The following is a 23,124-nucleotide window of genomic DNA, read 5'->3' as shown; positions in this document are numbered from 1 at the left end:
GCCAAGAGATCAAGTAGAGAAATGTATGACTACAGGTTTCTATTAACCCACCATATTAGGTCAACCCATCGGACTAGGGTTCAGTCCACACTAGACTAGGGTTCAGTCCACACTAGACTAGGGTTCAGTCCACACTCGACTAGGGTTTGTCAAACCAAGGTTTAAGTCTATAAGTGAAGGATTAAACCCACCTGACTAGGGTTTGTCAAACCAAGGTTTAAGTGAAGGATTAAACCCACCTGACTAGGGTCCTATCAATCTGACTAGGTTCAGCCCACCTGAGATTCAGGCCAGTCTAAAACTGTATAGCCACACCCCTTCAACTCTGGTGATACATGAAATGTGGCAGATGAAGTAAGAAACATCTGAACAGGTTTCATTACATTTTACTTCACCATCTAACTTTGGCAGATACTTCATCAGATGTAAGAAAACCCAAGAGTGGAAGACATTATGAGGATAAAATAAATTTGGAAAGTCATAATTAGTATTTCATAATTTCAAAATGACTAATAATAAAAAAAAAGTAGAATTAAAATAACAAAATGCTTGAATTCAAAGCCAGAAACAGTGAACAGAGTGAGGACTAAAAAATAAATATTTCCTTGTCATGAGTTATACAATTAATTTATTGACAATTAAAATCATTAAAATACAAATTAGGATGAAAAGTAATGGGAAAGTTTGATTTGCATAAAAAATATACTCAAAACAGAACTGGCAGCAACTAAAAAAACACAATCTGATGAAAGTGAACTCTTCTTTCTTTACATGTGTGGTCTATCATCACACACAATTAAAACTTCTTTCTTTACATGTGTGGTGTAACATCACACACAATTAAAACTCTTCTTTCTTAACGAGTGAATAGTGTAAAGCTTTTAAAATAAGTTAGGACTAGAGAAAACAAAGACACTGAGCAAGCTGGGCCACTACAAACTTACAATCAGATCTGGACAATAGAGAGAACCATGGACCTCACTGAAAACTCAATTCACGATCAAAGCCTACATTTTTGATGGCAATATTTAGAACTGTTGCAAGTCATGTTTATCAACAGGACTACTGTTTATTAATCAAAAAAGGTCTAATACTCAAAGTTTATAAAAATTGTGGTCAGATGATACCACATAGATCAAATGGTTTTATCTCCAACTAACATCTAACCTTCATTCATTCACACAAAAAAAAAACAAATCTTTCTTCAGTACTGCTATGCTATCACATACATTGGTTTTACAGTAATTTAGAAAACTTTCCAAAGAAAATTTCTCATTTGATTATGGTAGATGAAGATGGACTGTGTGAAATGTGAAAATAAAAACATTTTGACAAGATTTTCTCATTCAAACAAATATATAAGCTTTCCTCCATATCACAATGAATTCAATAAAAACATGACAATTAAAATATCTTTTGATTAAAGATCAAAGTTGCATAATTACATCATCAGCTGTAAAAAAAATGTTAAGTTTTAAAACAATTACTTGCATGGTGAGAAATCAGCCTCACTAACATACACAACTCTACACATATTTTAAACTGCATGTTTCTAGATTTATTTCATAGCTTTAAAAATAGTTGTACTTTTTAATATTTCAATATCCAGTTTGTCTCATTGAAATTTAAAATTGGTAAAATGGCTAAACAACACAATGTCATACAATTTTTTCAAATATTGTAAACATATTTGTAGCTGAGTCAAGATTTTGAACCAGAAATAATAAATGAATACAATTCAGCAATAATGTAGTATATAAATAGTGTGGCCACCAAACCAAGCCCCACTAAATCTCATGACTTGTGTGAATCAGCTGACTAATACAATTATGTAATGAAGCAATTCCAAGGGTGGGAGCTACAGTACTGGGGGGGGGGGGGGGGGGGGGGGCAAGAGGGAGACAACTGTGCCAATACATGGGATGTAAACAAATTGCTGAGGTCTTTGGTCTCAAATTTGTGCAGAAAATTTAGTCATCTAAACTTCAACTTTTCAAGTTCCTAGGGTAAATAAGTTGTGTTTTCAAGGCCTGCCTAAAGCCAACTGAGGAGGATCTGCTCTAATCTCTACATAAGGTTGGCTATTATGCATGCAGAAAAATTTGGCAAAAAGCTGATTTCAGTATTTATTATTTAAATGCAGAATATTGCAAACACATGAAGAAGTATTGAGCTGAAACAAAGAGGATTATGTTTCATTATGCAGTAGAAGATAGCACCATTTGATGGCAAGGGCAAGGTTCAACTCTGACAGTGAATGGGAGACAACTTTCAGCAGGCATTCAACAACACTCAATATCAGCAAGGGTTTGGGTTAGAAGAGTTTTGGAATCAAACACTGGCAAGTTACTGCTGTAGTCTTAGCTAACCTTAGGGTGGGTGTAAGATAACCTCAGGGTGGGTGGGGTCAAAATTTCTATTTGGCTTTTTAAAATCTTTCTTCTACAAAATGAGATTCAGCTTTTGAAAAAAAAAATTTAAAGGCCCACACCTGAGCACAAAAGAATTATACTTTACTAAACAGTAACTTATAAAAAAACTGCATGAATTATTGCTACTTCAGTTGTCCAACTAGTTTATAATAAATAGTCCTTCTATTTACAATTTGGTCTGGCTCCAGACTACATGAGCCAACAAGTACATTCTATACCAACTCAACTTCTGTGTTTAACAGAGCCTACAACTACATTCTATACCAACTCAACTTCTGTGTTTAACAGAGCCTACAACTACATTCTATACCAACTCAACTTCTGTGTTTAACAGAGCCTACAAGTACATTCTATACCAGCTCAACTTCTGTTTTTAACAGAGCCTACAAGTACATTCTATACCAACTCAACTTCTGTGTTTAACAGAGCCTACAAGTACATTCTATACCAGCTCAACTTCTGTTTTTAACAGAGCCTACAAGTACATTCTATACCAACTCAACTTCTGTGTTTCACAGAGCCTACAAGTACATTCTATACCAGCTCAACTTCTGTGTTTAACAGAGCCTACAACTACATTCTATACCAACTCAACTTCTGTGTTTAACAGAGCCTACAACTACATTCTATACCAACTCAACTTCTGTGTTTAACAGAGCCTACAAGTACATTCTATACCAGCTCAACTTCTGTTTTTAACAGAGCCTACAAGTACATTCTATACCAACTCAACTTCTGTGTTTAACAGAGCCTACAAGTACATTCTATACCAGCTCAACTTCTGTTTTTAACAGAGCCTACAAGTACATTCTATACCAACTCAACTTCTGTGTTTAACAGAGCCTACAAGTACATTCTATACCAGCTCAACTTCTGTGTTTAACAGAGCCTACAAGTACATTCTATACCAACTCAACTTCTGTGTTTAACTACAACTTGATAACTGCACTCACACATTCTAGTACAGCGGGGGGGGGGGGGGGGTGCACACCCACACTCTAGGTCAGTGGCAGGGGGATCAAACACATGACCTGACACAGGGCGTGGGGATCAAACACATGACCTGACACATGGGGGTGGGGATCAAACACATGACCTGACACAGGGGGTGGGGATCAAACACATGACCTGACACAGGGGGTGGGGATCAAACACATGACCTGACACAGGGGGTGGGGATCAAACACACATGACCTGACACAGGGGGTGGGGATCAAACACACATGACCTGACACAGGGGGTGGGGATCAAACACACATGACCTGACACAGGGGGTGGGGATCAAACACACATGACCTGACACAGGGGGTGGGGATCAAACACATGACCTGACACAGGGGGTGGGGATCAAACACACATGACCTGACACAGGGGGTGGGGATCAAACACATGACCTGACACAGGGGGTGGGGATCAAACACATGACCTGACACAGGGGGTGGGGATCAAACACATGACCTGACACAGGGGGTGGGGATCAAACACACATGACCTGACACAGGGGGTGGGGATCAAACACATGACCTGACACAGGGGTTGGTGATCAAACACACATGACCTGACACAGGGGGTGGGGATCAAACACACATGACCTGACACAGGGGGTGGGGATCAAACACACATGACCTGACACATGGGGGTGGGGATCAAATGGACCAGACTGTGGAAACTGTGAGGTGAGTTGAAGCAGCTGGTCACTTTATTGCTCTGGTTACACCTGTCAATATTTACATGTCCTTGGTCTCCTGTCAAACATAGCTTGGGTACAACACCAGCAGTTGTCTGACATCATGGTCATCTGTCCTCTGCTGTGTGAAACTTGTCCCAAATGAAATCAAACAAGGACTGAGGGGGCTGCCCTTCAGCTGGCCTAGGGGCAGTCTGGGTGTGGTGTGGAGGGGGAATGTTCTTGGTAATCCAATGACAGTATTCTCTTAGTGTGGACGCAAGCTGGCCAACTGTCATGCCACTTATCAGAGCAGCTAATTCTTGAGCCTGGTGATGATTGACATCAAATTATTTTAAAAATCAACAGAATCAAATATCACCTATGTGATAGAAAAAAAGGAAGTAAAATGAACAGAACAGGCAATACAAGAACCACTAAATTATATGTTTAAAGATAGTTATCCCAAAAATATGACTACAATAATAAAATTACCCAAAATAAAAACAACTATAGTCTTGCAATGTCTAGCACCATCAGCCCTAAAAGCAATTTCTCTCTCTTAACTCTCTCTCTTAACTTACAAAATTCAAGCCTACAAGAACTCAAGAAAACTTGCTGTCCAAGCAGAAACCAACCAACCACCAGCAGGCAAGGCCTTGTGACTGTACTGCTAACAGAGTTCAAGGGTCAAATAGTTTTGATACGGTGAATCAGAGTGACCTACCTTTGTCAAACTTGGGTCACCAAAAGTGTAATACAACAACGTGGGAGATCTGGCAATACTTGCAGCTATCCACTGCAACACAAACTTCACCTGTGGGTTACCTTGAAATGCCCCACAGCCCCAGTTACCTGTGGCTATTGGCTGGTGGTAGGAACAAAACTGGAGAAGGAAAAAACAAATTTAATCTCCAACACATCAGTTAGCAATTTCTTTTGATGATTTCAATATTGAAGACATTTTTTTAAATTATAATAAAAAACTAAGTTTTTTTTTTTTGCTTTGAAATTTGTTGATAAGGACAGATGCTGTAAAATGGGGGTAATGCAAATCATTTTTCTCCTAAATATCTATCACCATAAAACCATAGCATAGGTGTTCTGCAACTGCTAGCTACCAACCACACAAATATTTTTTTTAAAAAGGCCCCAACTTACCCTGAGCCAAGGGTTGCTCCTACACTGCTCCAGTGCTGTCTCCATGACTTGTTCACTCAAACCTTTAGCAAACTCATCAGCCACAGACCTGTGACATTGTCGTCTCAGTGGCGTGATGACACTGCCCACACTAGGCTGCTCACATTGTCGTCTCAGTGGCGTGCTAACACTGCCCACACTAGGCTGCTCACTGACCTTTACTGATGGAACAGCTTCCTGATTCACATTGTGAAAGACTTGAGTAGAAAGTTCTGGATATGAGGGATCCATGTCCAGTTTGTTGTCTTGACCAGTGGGTCCAATACTGGCCAGGGATGATGTGGACGAGGATGCTGATGATGATGAGAGGATGGACGAGCAGGTCTGGTCAGAGAGGCAGGAGCTCAAGTCCACAGACCTGACACTTGCTGGTGACTGCTCCCTCTGGTACAAGTTGGTTTTCTGATGATAAATTATTTCAACATTTGACCTACCAATCAATAAATGCTGATTCTACCACACATAAAAATTGTTTAACCTTTGACCTACCAATCAATAAATACTGATTCTACCACACATAAAAATTGTTTAACCTTTGACCTACCAATCAATAAATACTGATTCTACTGAACACATAAAAATTGTTTAACCTATGACCTACCAATCAATAAATACTGATTCTACCACACATAAAAATTGTTTAACCTTTGACCTACCAATCAATAAATACTGATTCTACCACACATAAAATTTGTTTAACCTTTGACCTACCAATCAATAAATACTGATTCTACCACACATAAAAATTGTTTAACCTTTGACCTACCAATCAATAAATACTGATTCTACCACACATAAAATTTGTTTAACATTTAACCTATTTGGAAACTTAAAGTAATATAAAATTATTTGATGCACTAGTGGAAGAACTGTGATTGTAAGTTATTATTTGTGTACTTATTGGAATCACCAAAAACAAATGCATTGTGTCAGTAGCTAAACCACAAAACAATTTTAAAATTGTTTCAATGTATGTGTTGAAGAACTATCAACTATTAATCAAACATTGAATCAATGATGCACTCAAAATTTTAGTTATAAAATGTTAAAATGATTTTCACATTCTATTAATACTATGCATTTAAACTTTAAAAAAATATTCTTTTATGCTTAGTGATTTTTTAAATGTTGCTAAAAGATGCATTTAAAATATTTTAATTTGTATTCATTATAAACAAGTATTGTAAGTTCTCATGAAAATAGCCAATTGAACCTACGGATAAAGACTCAAGCACTAATAGACAAGTAAATAAAGCAGCCATCAAAAATGAATTGAACTAATAGCCAGCTTTATTTAGTGGATAAATTAGATATTGATACACAAACAATCACAGCAATGTCAAACTTGTTTATGATCACCCAGGCTAGAGTTTATTTTCCTCTTCTGGAAAGTTGGGATTAAAGTTGAAAAAAAAATAAGTGTTAGGAATATAGCATTTTAAAATATTTCAGTTCACTTTTGCACATATTTCATGAGATTCTTAATGCATGAATCTAAATTAATTAACTTTTTTTTAAAAACAATACTCTTTGAAAGAAATGGTCAACTTTCCATACAAGAAATTTTAGATAGACTAAATAGTTTACAACATCAAACTTAGCTTTAAATCTTACAGCTAAAAGTGATCCAGAAGTATAAAGCAACTGTGAGAGTAATATGTACAACTATGATAGGTATATAGATAAATGTGGTATATGGATATCTACCTATGTAATATGTACAACTATGATAGGTATATAGATGATTGTGATATATGGATATCTACCTATGCATTTATTTATAATTGGATGTATACTTATATATAGATACATGTATCTTTATTTATATATTAAAATGTATAAACATAAATGATATAATAATAATAAAAACCAAGGATTTTTTAAAAATCAATGCAATAAAGCGGTCATTGAACAACTCACAACTGGATGTATTTTGTAAGTTTCATAAAATGATACATTATTAAGAGAAAATGTTATCACTGTTGTTAAGAAAATACCTCTATATAAAAAAGTTAGAAAGTAAAGAACTGGTAAAGAAAAATGTGCCACATAAACCTCTGAAAAAGGGGAATACACTAAGTGCTACCAACCATCTAAAATTGTGCAGTAAACACCTCTGAAAAGTGTGAATACATTTGTTAGCGCTAGAAATCATCTAGAGAGCTATGCCAGCGGAGTTCCTTACCACAGTGTGATGCTTGCTGCTGCTGTCTCTGCTGGTGCTGGACTCAGACAGGCTTCTCATGACCATGCTGGGCCGATGCTGGCCTACAGGAACTTGTAATGATGAGGCTGCTGGACGGGACCAGACCCCAGGGAAGAAGGGGGACGGTGAGGAATGGCGTTTGGTTCTTGGGATGTTAGCGTCATTAGGATAAGATGGAGTTCTACGTCTGTGCTTGACCACACCCCGGGGCCCATGGAAAGGTTGACTAGAGTGGGGGGGCTGGAGGTGCACTGGTGATTCACTTAAAGATGAAGCTTTTCCTACTCGGAGTTGACTTCCACTAGCTTTATGACTGCGTGCTTCCTGTCCTTTCTTGAGTGGAATAGCTTTAGGTTTGGAAGTCTTAGGCTTAGCTCCCTCCCCAAAGGGAAACTGGTTACTTCCCCTGATATCTGTGCCAGCTTGGACCCTGTCAGCTGTTTTGGTAACTGACGAAATAAAAACGTCGCGCATGATTTGGTCAGACAGGTTCTCAGCAAACATGTCAACATCCAGCGCATCTTGGCTCATGTATTCTGGCTCACACTGGAGCACACAAACAGCCTCCTGCACTACACGACCAGCAAAATAACTCGCATAATCCTAGAGAGTGCAGGAAAAGAAGGGTCATTTTAAACCTTTATGGAAAATGTCTGCTAAGTTCCTACCTCTTAATTGTCAGGTTTGAAAGCCAAAAATTGAATGGTGTTATATCAAAGCCAAACTTCAAAGATTAAAATAATAGAAAAGAAAACCACAACAGCAATTGAACATAGTTGGAGAAAATATTCTCAAGCAGCTATCAGTTAAATAAAGCCAGAAAACACTGAGAAAATATTAAAAATAAGAGAAGCAGAATATGAACTGATTTCTTCAGGTTTAAGCCTGTCAACCCAAATCTATTAATGTTATCAATCTGTTAAAACCACTAATCAATTACTTTATAAAACTAAATGTTCAATTACTATGTAGGCGGTAAAAGTATGAAAAGAAAAAAAGTTATTTAAAAAAAGAGAAAAAGCAATAGAAAACTGAAGAAATGTGAATGTGTTAGAAGTGGTACCTGCAGCTCATCTTGGCTGTGTTGTCTGTTGTACTCTTGCTGGAACTCCTCACCCACAAACCTAGGGGGAGGGAACCAGTACTCTGTGTCTGAGCTGTCTGACTTCCCTTGGCGAGATTCTCTACTCCTTGACCGGTCTAAATGTTTGTGTTTTCTGTGGGATTTGGTGGACTGGGACATGCTACAGGCACTGAAGATGGAAATAGTAACTGGTCTAAATGTTTTCTATGTGATTTGGATAAAACGGTCCTGTCTTTTGTTTCATATCTCACCCAAGTCTCATCAAACCAATTATCATAAGAGATGAATCATAGGCCATCAGTAGATATATTTATAATAAATTAACTTAAACTTTGGGATTTTTGCTATATGAAACTATACAATTATTGGTCTGAAAAGAATTCAATGAAATTCTTTTCTGATGACTATTTACAATTATTTAAAGCCTAAAGCTTCACAGCTGGTTAACACTGAAACTTAAAATACAAACATACAACGTAAACTTTCTGTTTGTTCAACTAACCTTGTGAAACTGGTATTAAGAAGTTCATTTTCTAAATTAGCTAAAGTTGAATCCCTAAAAGCACTCATGCTGCTTCGCCTAGAACCTATAACATCAAAAGTATATTTTTAATACAACAGGCGCAAACATTTCTTCTATAAAAAATCTTTTCATAATATTGTTTTATAATAAAAACACTGTGGCATGCTTTTATAACCATGTCATTGTTGCATTATATTTGTGGTGTTACAATTGATGCATAATACACAATGTTTCTTGTATGACTTATTGACTAATTACAGTTAATGTTTGATATGATTTGAGTCCTATTGATTGACAAAAGACTTTAAGTTTAACCCAAACCTAGGACAAACAAGGACCAAACGTGGGACAAGCTGACCTGTTGAAGAAGAGCTGGCATGGGATCCAACAATGACAAGCTCTGGCACAGAGGTGTCTGCCTTCATCAGCTCCTCAGCAAACCTGGACAGCACAGGGTCCTTGAACCCACATGAATTCCTGCGCTGGTCAAACGAGAATCCTTCCAAGGAGCCACGACGCCATGTCTTGCCTCGACCAATGTCATCATCAGTCCTTGAAACTTTGACATTTTTATCCTCCACCATCTTCCCAGAGAACTTGTTGTTGTTGAAGGCCTGCAAGGACAACTGCACGCTTGTCTGACATGGTTCACTGCTGCGTCGCTCGTACGACTTTATCTGAGGGCTGTGGTCAACCTTGAGAAATGCGTTGGTCAGAGTTTCACGGCTCATGGGTTTTCTGAAGAAGACACCTATACTAGGGGACACAGATCGGCGGCTCCGTCGTGGACTCTCTGAAGTCTTCATAGAAGAACTTGAGAAAATATTTGAGGCAAAGCTATCGTAGTGACTATGAATTCTGCTGCCTGGCAGTAGAGAGAACAAAATAACCAATCAGATCAATTTAATGCAACCTTATAATTTAACTGTCACTTTAAGTAACAAAAGATTGTTAGGTTCTTTAAATTACCAAAATTAATAAATTAATTTACATATAAACCAAAACTTTTATTTTATGAACTATTTTAAAAATAATGAAAAATCTAGTAAAACAAAAAAATTTAGATATGCTAAAACCTAAATAGGAGACATGAATATAATTTAATATAAACGATTTAAACAATACAATGAGCAAGCACAAACCTGTTGAATGGGCATCTGAGGATGAAACAGTTCCATATCGGCAGGAAGATCCAGGGCTGAGGACCTGAGCGTCCATGCTGTCAGAGATGGTCTGAAAAACTTGGTTGACTATTGAGGCGGCTGTCTGGTAAATGTCTAAAGACAAATCCACACTGGCCAAACCTCTTCTCTGCTGGTCAGAGGACAGATCCCCTGGCCCCCTGCCCACAGGGGGGGAAACCAAAGGAAGATCTAAGCTACTTTTCCTGCGGACTGGAATTGGAATGCTGCTGCTTATACGGAATGGTGTGCTGGAGTTTGTCTTGTTGGCTGGAGTTTGAGCTGGCTTGGCAGCACTTTCATCATCTTCATAACTTTCCTTGAACTTGACCACCTTAAGAGAGCCAGGGACCTTACTATGACAGCTGGACGCTGCCATGTCTGACTTGGCTGGCAGAATCCCTTTAGACTTTTGTCTGGCAGATCCCACTTCCACAGTGTCTGTTGCGCTGGCGCCCAACGTCTGGAACATGTTCTCTATTAACCTGGAAGCTTCCACCTCAACGGAAGGAACCAAATCACCAGAGGCGCCAATTTCATCCAGGTGTACAGCAGGGTCTTGTTCCCTTGTCTCAGTGAGGACATGAAAAAATACTTCATTGATGATCTTGGTGGCAAACCAGTTGTAAACTTCATCAGAGATCTCATCGTGAGCATGTGGGGCTTGTGTGAGGATCTCAGCCCCTTCTAGCACTGCTTGACTCACTGATATTTCAGCTAGAGAGTTGACAAAGCGAATAAATTTTGGTGATTTGGTGTAATCTTTTGAAGGTGTTTTTTTAGGTGAATCTTTAGCTGAAGGACGCTTTTTATCATCAGATTTTCTACCAGTATTTCTGCCATGTTTTTTCTGTGGGGAATCAGCAGTGCTGTCTTTGTGCCTGTGTTTCTTCTCACGGAGGGGAGGGGCAACATCAGAAAATATGTATCGGCTTTTCTGTGGCAGGGGGAACATGTCATCTCCTCTCTTGCTTTGTTTCTTGGCTCTATTTGCTTTAGATCCATCTTTTCTATCAACTGGCAAGTCTTCCTGCCTGGCCTTATGATGTGGAGGGGAGGAACACTTGGCTGTCTCAGACAGAGATTTAGAAGAGTTTTTAAACTTGGGTATCCCTGATGATCTGGATGGTCCGCTGGCTCCCACTGACACATGCATGGAACAGGATGAGCTTTCAGACACTGAGGCTGCTGCTGCCTCTCTGGCTAGCTTAGAGTCTGTGAGATACTGGCTGGGCACTTTGCCAGCTGTTTCAACACTTTTCATTCGCTTGGCCTTGCCAGACTTACTGTGCACTTCAGTACTGGTGGCTGCTTTAGGAATATGAGAAGAGGAATGACTTTTGAAAGACGATGTGGGCTTCTGTTTGATGTTTTGGTCAGTGTTCTTTAGTTGTGTGGATTCAGCAGTAGAACTAGGCAAAGATGGCTTGTACACATGGGAGTCTAGTGATGTCTCTTTCTTTGGAATGGTTTCATGTGCAAGGTCACCACTAACAGGGTCACCACTAACAGGGGTACCACTAACAGGGGTACCACTAACAAGGTCACCACTAACAAGGTCACCACTAGCAGGCTTAGAGGCTGACACACCTGGCTCATGGAGTGACGCTGCCGAGGTCTGGACAGAGATGAAGCCAGAATCCACACTCTGATGACCTGGTTTTACACCTGAAGATTTAGAAAACACAGGTGAACCTGATGGAGCTGGAATGACAGTTGTTGCTTGGTGCTCCTGATGCTCAGACTTGCCAGGTATACCATCACCCTCACTAAACTTGCCAGGTATTCCAGATCCCTCTCCTTGAGGGAACAAGACTTCAGGCGAGTCTTCAAAATCTGGGTTGAGTTTTTCTTGTCTGACTAAGGTGGCAGTTCTAGAGAACCTGCTCCGGCTCTTTCCACTGGCTCCTACAGGCAAGGCAGCAGGACACTGGTCTTCATGTCTACGATCTTCTACCTGTGGACTGACAGATTTATGGAGCAGGCCTTTGCCCATATGATCCACTGCACTGACCGTATCTGCTTCATCTACTACTTTATCCTTATCCCCCAGGTTAAAATCATTGTCCTTATCCATCTTGTCAGACTTATCCATGGAACTTTCTTTATCCATGTCAGATTTATCCACGGAACTGTCCTTATCCATCTTGTCAGATGTATCCATGGAACTGTCCTTATCCATCTTGTCAGATGTATCCATGAAGCTGGCCACCTGGTCCAGTGTGCTGTCCTGATCCCCCAGATCCACAGAGTTGATGTTAACAGCTGTGGCCACACCCTTGCTGACAGCTGTGGATACAACTTGTGAGGCAAAGTCTGTCAGCATGGAGAAGAGTCCCCCTTCCTCTTCAATGATTCCGTGGCTGTATTTCTGTAGGCCCTCTGATATTTCCTGAAAGTTACATTTTTATGAGCAATGTCTTTAACGTGCAATTAAATGTCATGCTTAAAGAAAAATTGTAATAATGTTTAGGTTTTTTCTTGAATTATGAACAAGAATGTACTGTCAAAATCACATGAATATCTAGCCATATCTGTAGATACTTTTCACTGCTGGCACGCAAATAATGAGAATAATAGTCTAGCTTGAACTTGAATGAAAATTGCTTTGTGCTATTTATTAAAAAGAATTTGCTAACTATAGATAATTGTGATGTCACTTTCAAACCTGTATATAATCCTTTCAGAATTTTAATTTTATATCACTTATTCACTTCATGAAAGCTAAATATTATAAATTGAACAAAAATGTAATAATTTCAATTATAAATTGAGCACTTTACAAAAAAGAAAACAAAAGCTACAAATAAAAGTGAGTCTCTTACATCTAGGATTGTCTGAGTGTCTCAGCTGTAATATAAGTGAGTGTCTTACATCTAGGACTGTCTCATTGTCTCAGCTGTAATAAAAGTGAGTGTCTTACATCTAGGATTGTCTCAGTGTCTCAGCTGTAATAAAAGTGAGTGTCTTACATCTAGGATTGTCTCAGCTGTAATAAAAGTGTCTTACCTCTAGGTCTGTGCTGAAGTCGGAGCTGTGTTTGCTGGAGCTGGACCTGCGAGACGTGGTGTCACTCAACTGGGAGCTTCGGCGCCGGAAGTTATTCCAAAAGTCAACAAAATCATTACATGAGCCATTGGTGCCATGAGATGATATAGATCCTGACCTTGACCCCCAGGTTGAGTTAGAGCTAGAGTTGGGCCCACCAGAGGCTGAGCTGCGAGAACCTGAGCTCGAGGAGTTGAGAAACTCCCGCAGCTCTCCGTAAAAGTCTCTAGAACTTCTGCGCTCTAGGTACTGTTCTCCGCAGACCTCAGAGACTTGCTGGAAGAAATCAGAGTTGGACTGCGAGTTGAGCGGCTCGCTGGATGTCATGGATGTGTTGGGAGAAATATGAGCCGAGGAGCCGGACGACTGCGGAGACATGGACGGCAGGACTGAATCAAAGCTGGCCGCTCCAGTGTCCAGCAGCTGACTTTTGGTCTGCTCATCTTCCACAGACACAGACAACAGCTCCAGAGGCTTGGTGCTCTCCTCCTCAGCTGAGTTGGTGGACAAGCTCTGGGAACCAACGTTCACCACTAGAGATAGGGCTGAGAGATCTGAAGGTGTCCTCTCCAGCCTCTGGGCAGATTTGAATGATGCTGTCTCATATCCAGTCACATCCAACTTTACCTGAACATTTCCATTTGTGCTTTGTGAAAGATCTGAGTATACAAGACTGTCACAGAGAGAAACCAAGCTAGGAACACAGAGATCACTGGTAGACACAGGCACACACTCCTCTGGTGCACCAGCTATTGCATACACTTCACTGGGGGGTGAAAGAATGTCTTCAGCAGCAGTAGGGTGGACAAACATGGGTGAAATCACTGGGTGCTCAACGGGTCTGCTCAAGGTAGTCCCTCCATGGTCACTTGGTCTGGTCAAGTTCCCAAGGATGTCACTCAACAGTTGTGATTCATGAAATGACATTTTAGCTGGCTCTGATGGGCTGGGGTCTGACGGGCTAGGGTATGATGGGCTGGGGTATGATGGGGTGGGGTCTGATGGACTGGGGTATGATGGAGAGGCACTTGGATAAGATTGTACAGAGACTGCAGCAGTTACATCCATGAACACATCTTGACTACCTGAATCAGCTGCTCTACAGCAAGCCTCATCTCCCAGAACAACTCTATTACCATTTTCTACATCCACACACAAAACATGGGAAATTTGATCATTGGGATGCTTGCTACAAGTCAACTCTGAACGTTCTTCAAGTTTACATGGAGCTCCTGCTGGCTCTGCTGACTCAGCTACACCTGCTGATGTTGTACTGTCTGATGCTACTTGTGAACTTTGGGGAGCATCCACAGATTGCACTGTAGTTGAAGGTAGACTTTTGGAAGCATGGCATGACAGTGGCATGACATCACCACTCTGTGACATGGTGTCAGCATGAGGTGGGGTGTCTGAAATGCTCCCTGACGTGCTGGACGTCTCTAGTTTGGTGCCATCCCTCAGGTCACCTGCAGCAGTGGTAGCTTGTGGTACGGCACCAGTTGACTGAATGCCAGCAGTGCCCAGAGACTGCAGCCCATGCAGCTCCACTTCAACAGGAAACAGTTCTGAGCTTGGTATATCTTCAACAGCATCTCTCATGGCACTTGTCACCACATCAGCAGCATCATCACAGGTCCTATCAACTTCTAAAAAAAAAGAATTTAATTTTTTAATATTAACATAAATATACATATATATATATATATATATATATATATATATATATATATATGTATATATATATAAAGACAAAGTATGCTACTGAACAGGTGGAACTGTACCTTTAAGATTTAACTCTAAGTCTTCATCCACCTCAGGAAACCTACAAAATCCAACAACAGCTTTGTTTAAATCTCTCAAGATAAAGTTGTCCTGATACTGGTTAAGGAGTGGTAAGGTGCGATAGGAAATTGCATCAATAGCTACCATCTTGTGGCCCTGTGATAGACAAATAAAACAAGATTGTCAAAAATACATTAGTTATACTTTGAGGAAAATGACCTGGAAAAACCACATACTAAAGAAAAATGTAACCACCATAACAATATTTTTAATAGACACTGTAACAAGATATTCTTCTTCTTCATTCTTAATTTTTAGTGTTGGAAGAGATCGAGCCTTCTCTGCCAGAGGGTTTGAACTCGAGACTTTTTCGAATTTATCAACCATGAGCTTTTGCAGACTCGACCACGCCTCCAACACAATTAAGGATATGTGTCAACTGGTTATGCGCCATTGAGGCCATTGACTCCAAGTTCAGCCTGCTTTTCTTTTTAGATTTGCTTCCATAGCCTTTGTCCAACCAAGAACAAACTATGAGGCAGCAGTTGTTTGATTTTGGAGTTGTCTCCCCTAGAAGAGTTGCTGTCCCCAGCTAACGAGCCTCATCTGCCCGAGGGTTTGAACTCGAGACTTATCGGTTTATCAACCATGAGCTTTACCGACTCTACCACGCTAACCCCTACAAGAAATTCAATAAAGGTAATTTAATAGTCAGATGATAAAAACCACTTACCCTAGCACCTGATGGGTCATGATAGTGGCCAGCAAATTCCAGAGATTCAGCATAGCCCTTGTAACAGGAGAACTGCTCAAAGCCAGACACAGCAATGGCTTCATTAGGGTCCATGTTCTCCATGAAGAGCATGGCTGATAACAGTTCTGGACAGACACTGAACTTGATCTCTTCCTGGCAAAATATCAAACCTTCAGTCTCACACCTAATGTACCTACAGGGTTCAATGTCTGACATTTAATGGCTACAGGGTTCACTGTCTCACACCTAATGTGGCTACAGGGTTCACTGTCTCACACCTAATGTGGCTACAGGGTTCACTGTCTCACACCTAATGTGGCTACAGGGTTCACTGTCTCACACCTAATGTGGCTACAGGGTTCACTGTCTCACACCTAATGTGGCTACAGGGTTCACTGTCTCACACCTAATGTGGCTACAGGGTTCACTGTCTCACACCTAATGTGGCTACAGGGTTCACTGTCTCACACCTAATGTGGCTACAGGGTTCACTGTCTCACACCTAATGTGGCTACAGGGTTCACTGTCTCATACCTAATGTACCTACAGGGTTCACTGTCTCACACCTCATGTGGCTACAGGGTTCACTGTCTCACACTTAATGTGGCTACAGGGTTCACTGTCTCACACTTAATGTGGCTACAGGGTTCACTGTCTCATACCTAATGTGGCTACAGGGTTCACTGTCTCATACCTAATGTTGCTACAGGATTCACTGTCTCACACATACATAGTTCACATACAGTGTTCACTAATCCAACTTTTAAAACATTTTACTAGCAGCTTTTTTTATCATAGAATGGGATGGTGTGGTCAGAAAGTAGAGTCCATAACTGCTAACCTGGACTGTCCTCTGATGAATACCTGACTGACAGTAGGTAAAGTAGAGCTGGTTGACCACACTATCCCCTAATATGCAGAGGTTACAGAAGCAGATGAACTCTACTCCATCTATTCTAATAGTGAATGCCAGGTCCAAATATTTGAATAAAGTTTTACAACACATTCTAAACAAAAAATTTTAAACTCCAGACAATCTATACAATGTCTAGAAGCCCACAGTACCTGAACTCTTGACTTGCCCAGGACACCTCCCCCAATAGACTTGTTAGCAAAGTCCACCTGTAGAGCAGCAACAAGCAATACAGTTGTAGAAGACATACAATGTTAACCTTCTATAAACACGCTAGCTCACCCACCAACTGTCCACTGCTTACCTGAATAGCATGTGGGCTGTCCTCTATCACACCTTTAACATGAACTTGAAGTGGACAAAGACTAATATCACATTGTAGCAACTCATCATATGTCAGCATCCAAGTAGCTGCTGCAGCCTATTGCAATCAGAAAATAATGTTAGTCACTTGATGGGCAACAAAGTGAAACATTTCTTCAATCAAACAAAAAAGTTGATGAGCAACTAATTGAAACAATTCTTCAATTTCAATCAAACAAAAAAGTTGATGAGCAACTAATTGAAACAATTCTTCAATTTCAATCAAACAAAAAAGTTGATGAGCAACTAATGAAACAATTCTTCAAACAATACAGTTAGTCACTTGATTTGCAACAAAGTGAAACATTTCTTCAATCAAACAAAAAAGTTAATGGGCAACTAATTGAAACAATTCTTCAATCAAACAAAAAAGTTAATGAGCAACTAATTGAAACACTTCTTCAATCAAACAATAAAGCTGACGGGCAACAAAGTTATCAAGTACTGATAACAAGTGAAAAGAACTCACCTTTCTAGTAAAGATAATATTCCCAGCAACATCTTTTCTATCAATCATACATTGGAAATAATGTAAGACGCATTTTAATTTACTAACTTGAGAAGGTCTGAAATACAATGCAATGACACATAGTACAATTTTAATGATGACAGACTGATGTTAAAACAAAATGCTAATCAAATCAATATTGCTGCTTTAATTTAAGAATATTGCTACTAAATTTTTAAAATCCTTCTTAAAATTTATTAAATTAAATCTAATTATTACTGACTTTAACTAAAAATTAAAAACATCCACTATTTCAGTAACCAAACAGCAAGTATTTTAGTATAAATTTATTTAGTAAATGAAAGAGAAGCAATTGTATTTAACATACATTTGAAGATGTTTGAAAAAATGTGTAAAATTGACTATATTCATTTTTGAAGACTCCCGAATCCTCTCAGGGAACAATGACAGGAAGAAGCAGGCAATGACTGAACAGACAAACTGGCGGGACAAGGTGACTTTTTTACCTGCAGATCAATGCAAAACTATTGGAGTTAGGACTAACAAACTGTGTGACTACCTACATCATCTTGTGTTATGCAAATAGATTAATCATTTATTGGTGAATCCATTAGAGAATCATGCAACATTTTTTTGGACTAACAATAAAATAAAACTAATGCAGTTGAGTTGAACAAGTTCTACTTACATTTTTGCTGCTTACATACAGGAAAACCATCTTTAGGTCGATGCTCCTCTATTCTGATAGCAAATTCAATTATTCTAGGCAAAACAACATACAAGAAATGTTCTCTATCTGATTTAGATATACTACTGAGGTATTTAGCCAGACCAAACCAAACACAATTGGAATCCAGTTTTTTCTTCACGTTTGACTGAATTTGTGACTTTAAACGAGATAGGGGACTGCTGCCTGGGCTGGTATGAGACAGCACAAAACGACTCAACTGACTTGCTAGTGTTGACATTACTGATCTATCAGACTGGATGGCTGTGTATATTGTCTGCATAAACCATCCTGTTTCCTATAAATAAAAAAAAATAGCGAGGTTAAACTTTAAAAGAAGATGTAACTCACTTTAAAAACTACATGAACGAAATCAAAATGGCTTTAAGAGTGACGAATTCTTCAAGTTCCTTAACTCTGTAAAACTACTTGTATTTGTAAATGGAAAAGTTAAGTATCAATTGTTTAAACTGACCCACTAAAAATATGTTTGTATAGGAGCAGGTGCTAGTCTCAGGACAATCCTCCCGTTCCCATCTACTTCTATGTCCATCTATATCTTGATGGACATATTACACAGCCCAGGACACATATGCCTTACAGCAATAAGTATGTGGAGTACCTGCTTCCATCTATATCTTGATGGACATATTATACAGCCGTGGACACCCATGCCTTACAGCAATAAGTATGTGGAGTACCTGCTTCCATCTATATCTTGATGGACATATTACACAGCCCAGGACACATATGCCTTACAGCAATAAGTATGTGGAGTACCTGCTTCCATCTATATCTTGATGGACATATTATACAGCCGTGGACACCCATGCCTTACAGCAATAAGTATGTGGAGTACCTGCTTCCATCTATATCTTGATGGACATATTACACAGCCCAGGACACATATGCCTTACAGCAATAAGTATGTGGAGTACCTGCTTCCATCTATATCTTGATGGACATATTACACAGCCCAGGACACCCATGCCTTACAGCAATAAGTATGTGGAGTACCTGCTTCCATCTATATCTTGATGGACATATTACACAGCCCAGGACACCCATGCCTTACAGCAATAAGTATGTGGAGTACCTGCTTCCATCTATATCTTGATGGACATATTATACAGCCGTGGACACCCATGCCTTACATCAATAAGTATGTGGAGTACCTGCTCAGTGATGTTCCTACTCTCCAGCTGTGCTTGCAGATCTTGCAACAACTCCTTCACCACAGGCCAGTTAGGCTGATCTGGTGGCAGCTTGACTTCCTCGCCTGACATTTTGTGTTTAGAGGCTGAACCAAACCAGGATGAGAAACTCTTCAGCCTATCCAGGTAACTCAAGCCTACATGGTGCTGTCAAGTTGAAGGTTTGCTTCAGTTACACATGTACAGTGTATTGTTTTAAATCTACATGAACGTTATGGGAAATTAATGGTCAAATAATACTCAAAAATCATTTTATTGTGCTTTTTAATTAAAAGGTTTGTAAATAAGTATTTTATAATATTTTTTATGGTTGATTAATAATTGTTAGAATGTGCTCTCTTCAAAATGTATTGTCATGAATAAAGAAGTTTGATTAGCAACTATAGAACAGGTTAGGTTATGTCCCATGCATGCTCAAGATGGGAACTACTGGGAAAAAGGCAGACAATTCAATCCAAGGTAAAAGTTTAGAAATAATATCAAAATAAGTTTTAAAAAACTCAAAAGAGCATGTTCATAATATAATTCTACTAATGACTGATGTCTCCTAGTAATACTGTTTTGATATAAGATTTCTTCCTGCCTGTCTCAAGAACTCATTTTCTGCCCTTATAATACATACTCACTCAGAGAAGTATGTGCTGATTTAGGTAGCCTATTTTAGTCTCGCATAGAATGTTAATCTCAAAATCTATCCCTATGCATGTTAAGTCTATATATAATTGATTGATTTAAAAATCAACCTGACTAATAACTCCCTAGGCTGTACATACAATCAATTTAGTTTATGTTCTCTTGATCTTGATTAACTCACCATTGCATAGTCAGGCTACTACCTCAGTAGTTCAGAAAGGTAAAAAGCAGCATAGCTGAGTGATTTGACTCAATGGGTGGGTGACTAGCTAGCAGTAAAATCATAAGAAAATTTAGTTGTAAAATAAAATATTAAGTCTAAACTACTAATTAATAACAGAAGGCTAAAAGTAAAATCATAGGGAAATTAAGATGTAAAATAAACTATTACATCTAAACTACTAAAAGATAACTCAAAATAACTCAAGGTAAAATAAAAAAAGGGGTGGTACTTTTCTAATAAGCCATAGATTTTGAAATCACTAGGTAATATATAATGCAATTTAAGACCTATTTTGAACCAGCAGTAAATATATCTTATTCAAACTTAACCCAGTAGTTGAATGTACACACTTTCATACTCCAATAACATTACACCTACTACAAACGTTACCATAGCTTTACCTAAACTAGCATAATTTCATAGCCTTATCATTTTAGCTACATTTAATGTTAGGATTAAGATCAATTTGTAATTGACATGGGGGCTGGGTGAAATGTCCTAATCCGATTTTGGGGATTTTTCAGGGGGTAATAACTGACAACAGGTAAGTATCCAAATGATGAAATAGTTGTACAAATATAGCTTATGCCTTATAGACTCTAGATGAGAGAGCCCAGTTGAAACCCCTCTAAATGTCTAGGTCCACTCAAGCCTTAACTTTAATCAATAAAAAGAAGAGAAAAATGAAAGACATTAGTTTTTGGCTTTAAGAAAAAGTACCAAAAAAAAGGTAAAAATTTGAAAATTACAATAAAACCCAATTTAGCACTGAATGAAAAAATAGGGACATATTAAATAAATATTAATTAAATGTGTAAAAATAAATAATAATTAAGCCATAATTGTACTAATCATGATCAGCCTGTTGTTTAATGTGAAATTAGATTAGGCAATGATGTATTTTTAAAAGATTACAATTATTTGATTGATTAGCCTATATGTCTAAAAAAGAAATAAGTAATAAATTGTAATTGGACTTTCTCTTTATGACCCACATATAAATCATTTTAAATTAAAGTCTTTCTGGTTAGAAAGTTCACATTCTACTGCTTTATTAAGACAGATAGAAATAATTTTTCCTTTGATAATTTGATTAACTAGCCTTAAAATCATTAATTAAAATCAGACAGATTTTTGTAGTGTCTAGTTCTAGTCTGGAGTAGATTCAAATGTTAGTGTTAGTAGGAGTAGTACAAACCATAACACAGTTATTAGTAAGTAGCTTAAGTAATTTAGTAATAATAGTATTTGTATTATGAATGCCCAATAATACTTTTAAGAAAATAGGTTTTAGGTTGTCAGAAATTAGGTTTACGGCTAATGAAGGACAGGGTTTTAGGTTTTGGTTAGTGATTTTGACTTGTATTTAGATCTAGTAGACCCCTAATTTAATTAAGTTATTAACTACCCAAGTAATCTAACACCCCCTGGGCCTTTAACCTTTAAGTTATTTTAAGAAGATTCCATCAATGTAGCATTATGAGTGACACAGTCATAACAGATATCCCAATTTTCAATTTAGATAGAAGTAAATTCTAAGTTCTAAATCCATTTCAGGCCTAGATGTAGGCACTATTGATTTAATTTAGGGACTAATCCTCACAACTCAAAATGAACAATTAAAACCTCATATTTACATATTATGACTCTGATACTGCATACTACAATAGTTTAATTATCTTTAATACCAGCGCTGGGAAATTTCAGAACAGGCAGAAGATTATCAGATATTCTAGGACCTAGATCTAGATCTAAAAACTAGTGACATTCTAGTCTTGATTCTAGATTTAAAAATCTATTCATTTAATAATCTAGATCTAGAATTCTAGTAATCCAAGAAGAGTCAATAATAAATAATTAATGAATAAGTCAATCATCATCAACTCATCAAGTCAAGGCAAGGGAGATGAAAAATTCTAACTAGACTAGACTCTAGTTAGTTAACTTAGTAGATCTAGTTAGTTAGCTAGATCTAGATCTGTAAGAAAGGCTCTGAAATGGGCAGCATTCTTCTTCTAATGATGTACGTTAGATAACGTGCAATAGAAAAAATATGGAATAATAAATTCACTCTCATTCTGATTCAGTGAGCGTTCATCATTCAATCAATCTGACATCATTCTCATCATTCTGCATTCATTATAGAATTCATTCACACTTTTTCTGTAGTCAGATTGGCAGTTTGTAAAGCAGTAGGAAATTAAATCTTAATGCGTAATGACAACAAGAAACGTTAAAATTCAAATTGTTTAAATAATTAGAGGTTGCATACACATAATTTAGTCCATTACTTATAAACAAAGCTAATAAGTGACTTATTGCTAAAACTAAATGAATGGAATCAGCTAGCAGAAGTCCATCTGCATTTTACGATGACTTCCATGTTTGTTGTCATGTGCGCGCGCAACTCAAGGTATGCAACTATAATAAAGACGCATTTAGTTTATTTACTTTGGGCCGACTAGAACTAGACTAGTATACAAGCAACAGTCAAATAACTTACAAAACCTGTTTTTGACCTAAATATATTTTAAAAGTTGTATAAATAGAACTCTACGCCTAATAAATAATATACATAGCCTAATGTCAAAGTTTGGAGTTTTAAAATATAATCAATAATCTAGTCTAGAATCCGGCGACTTAGTACATTTTTGTCAATATTTAAATCTAATTTATACTAATTTATAGTTATAGCCTAAGCGTATA

At 38.2% G+C, this 23,124-nt stretch overlaps 1 protein-coding gene across 5 annotated transcripts; it reads right to left on the bottom strand.

Moving 5' to 3' along the window:
* Positions 1-3,747: 3,747 nt before the first annotated feature.
* Positions 3,748-22,805, bottom strand: LOC131950431 (uncharacterized). 5 transcript variants are annotated; one of them, XM_059312572.1, is made up of 19 exons: positions 22,691-22,805; positions 20,377-20,464; positions 19,524-19,709; positions 18,310-18,646; positions 17,989-18,127; positions 17,622-17,718; positions 17,094-17,210; positions 16,942-16,998; positions 15,856-16,029; positions 15,122-15,278; positions 13,302-14,986; positions 10,254-12,684; positions 9,470-9,976; positions 9,091-9,175; positions 8,568-8,757; positions 7,484-8,107; positions 5,260-5,700; positions 4,826-4,984; positions 3,748-4,427 (listed from the first exon to the last, which is right to left on the bottom strand). In XM_059312572.1, exons 2-19 carry the CDS (start codon positions 20,377-20,379, stop codon positions 4,227-4,229), a joined length of 7,590 nt encoding a protein of 2,529 aa, XP_059168555.1. In that variant the 5' UTR covers positions 20,380-20,464; positions 22,691-22,805; the 3' UTR covers positions 3,748-4,226. The 5 variants fall into 5 exon arrangements, with proteins under 5 accessions (XP_059168555.1, XP_059168556.1, XP_059168559.1 ...); XM_059312573.1 differs by having other exon boundaries at positions 20,377-20,460; XM_059312576.1 differs by lacking the exon at positions 7,484-8,107.
* Positions 22,806-23,124: the final 319 nt, after the last annotated feature.

This window comes from Physella acuta, unplaced genomic scaffold (genome assembly GCF_028476545.2).
Source record: "Physella acuta isolate Inbredline_101_S28 unplaced genomic scaffold, ASM2847654v3 ptg000761l, whole genome shotgun sequence".
Classification (NCBI taxonomy): domain Eukaryota; kingdom Metazoa; phylum Mollusca; class Gastropoda; family Physidae; genus Physella; species Physella acuta.
Note: the sequence above shows the minus strand (reverse complement) of the source record. Positions and strands in the feature narration are given on the sequence as shown.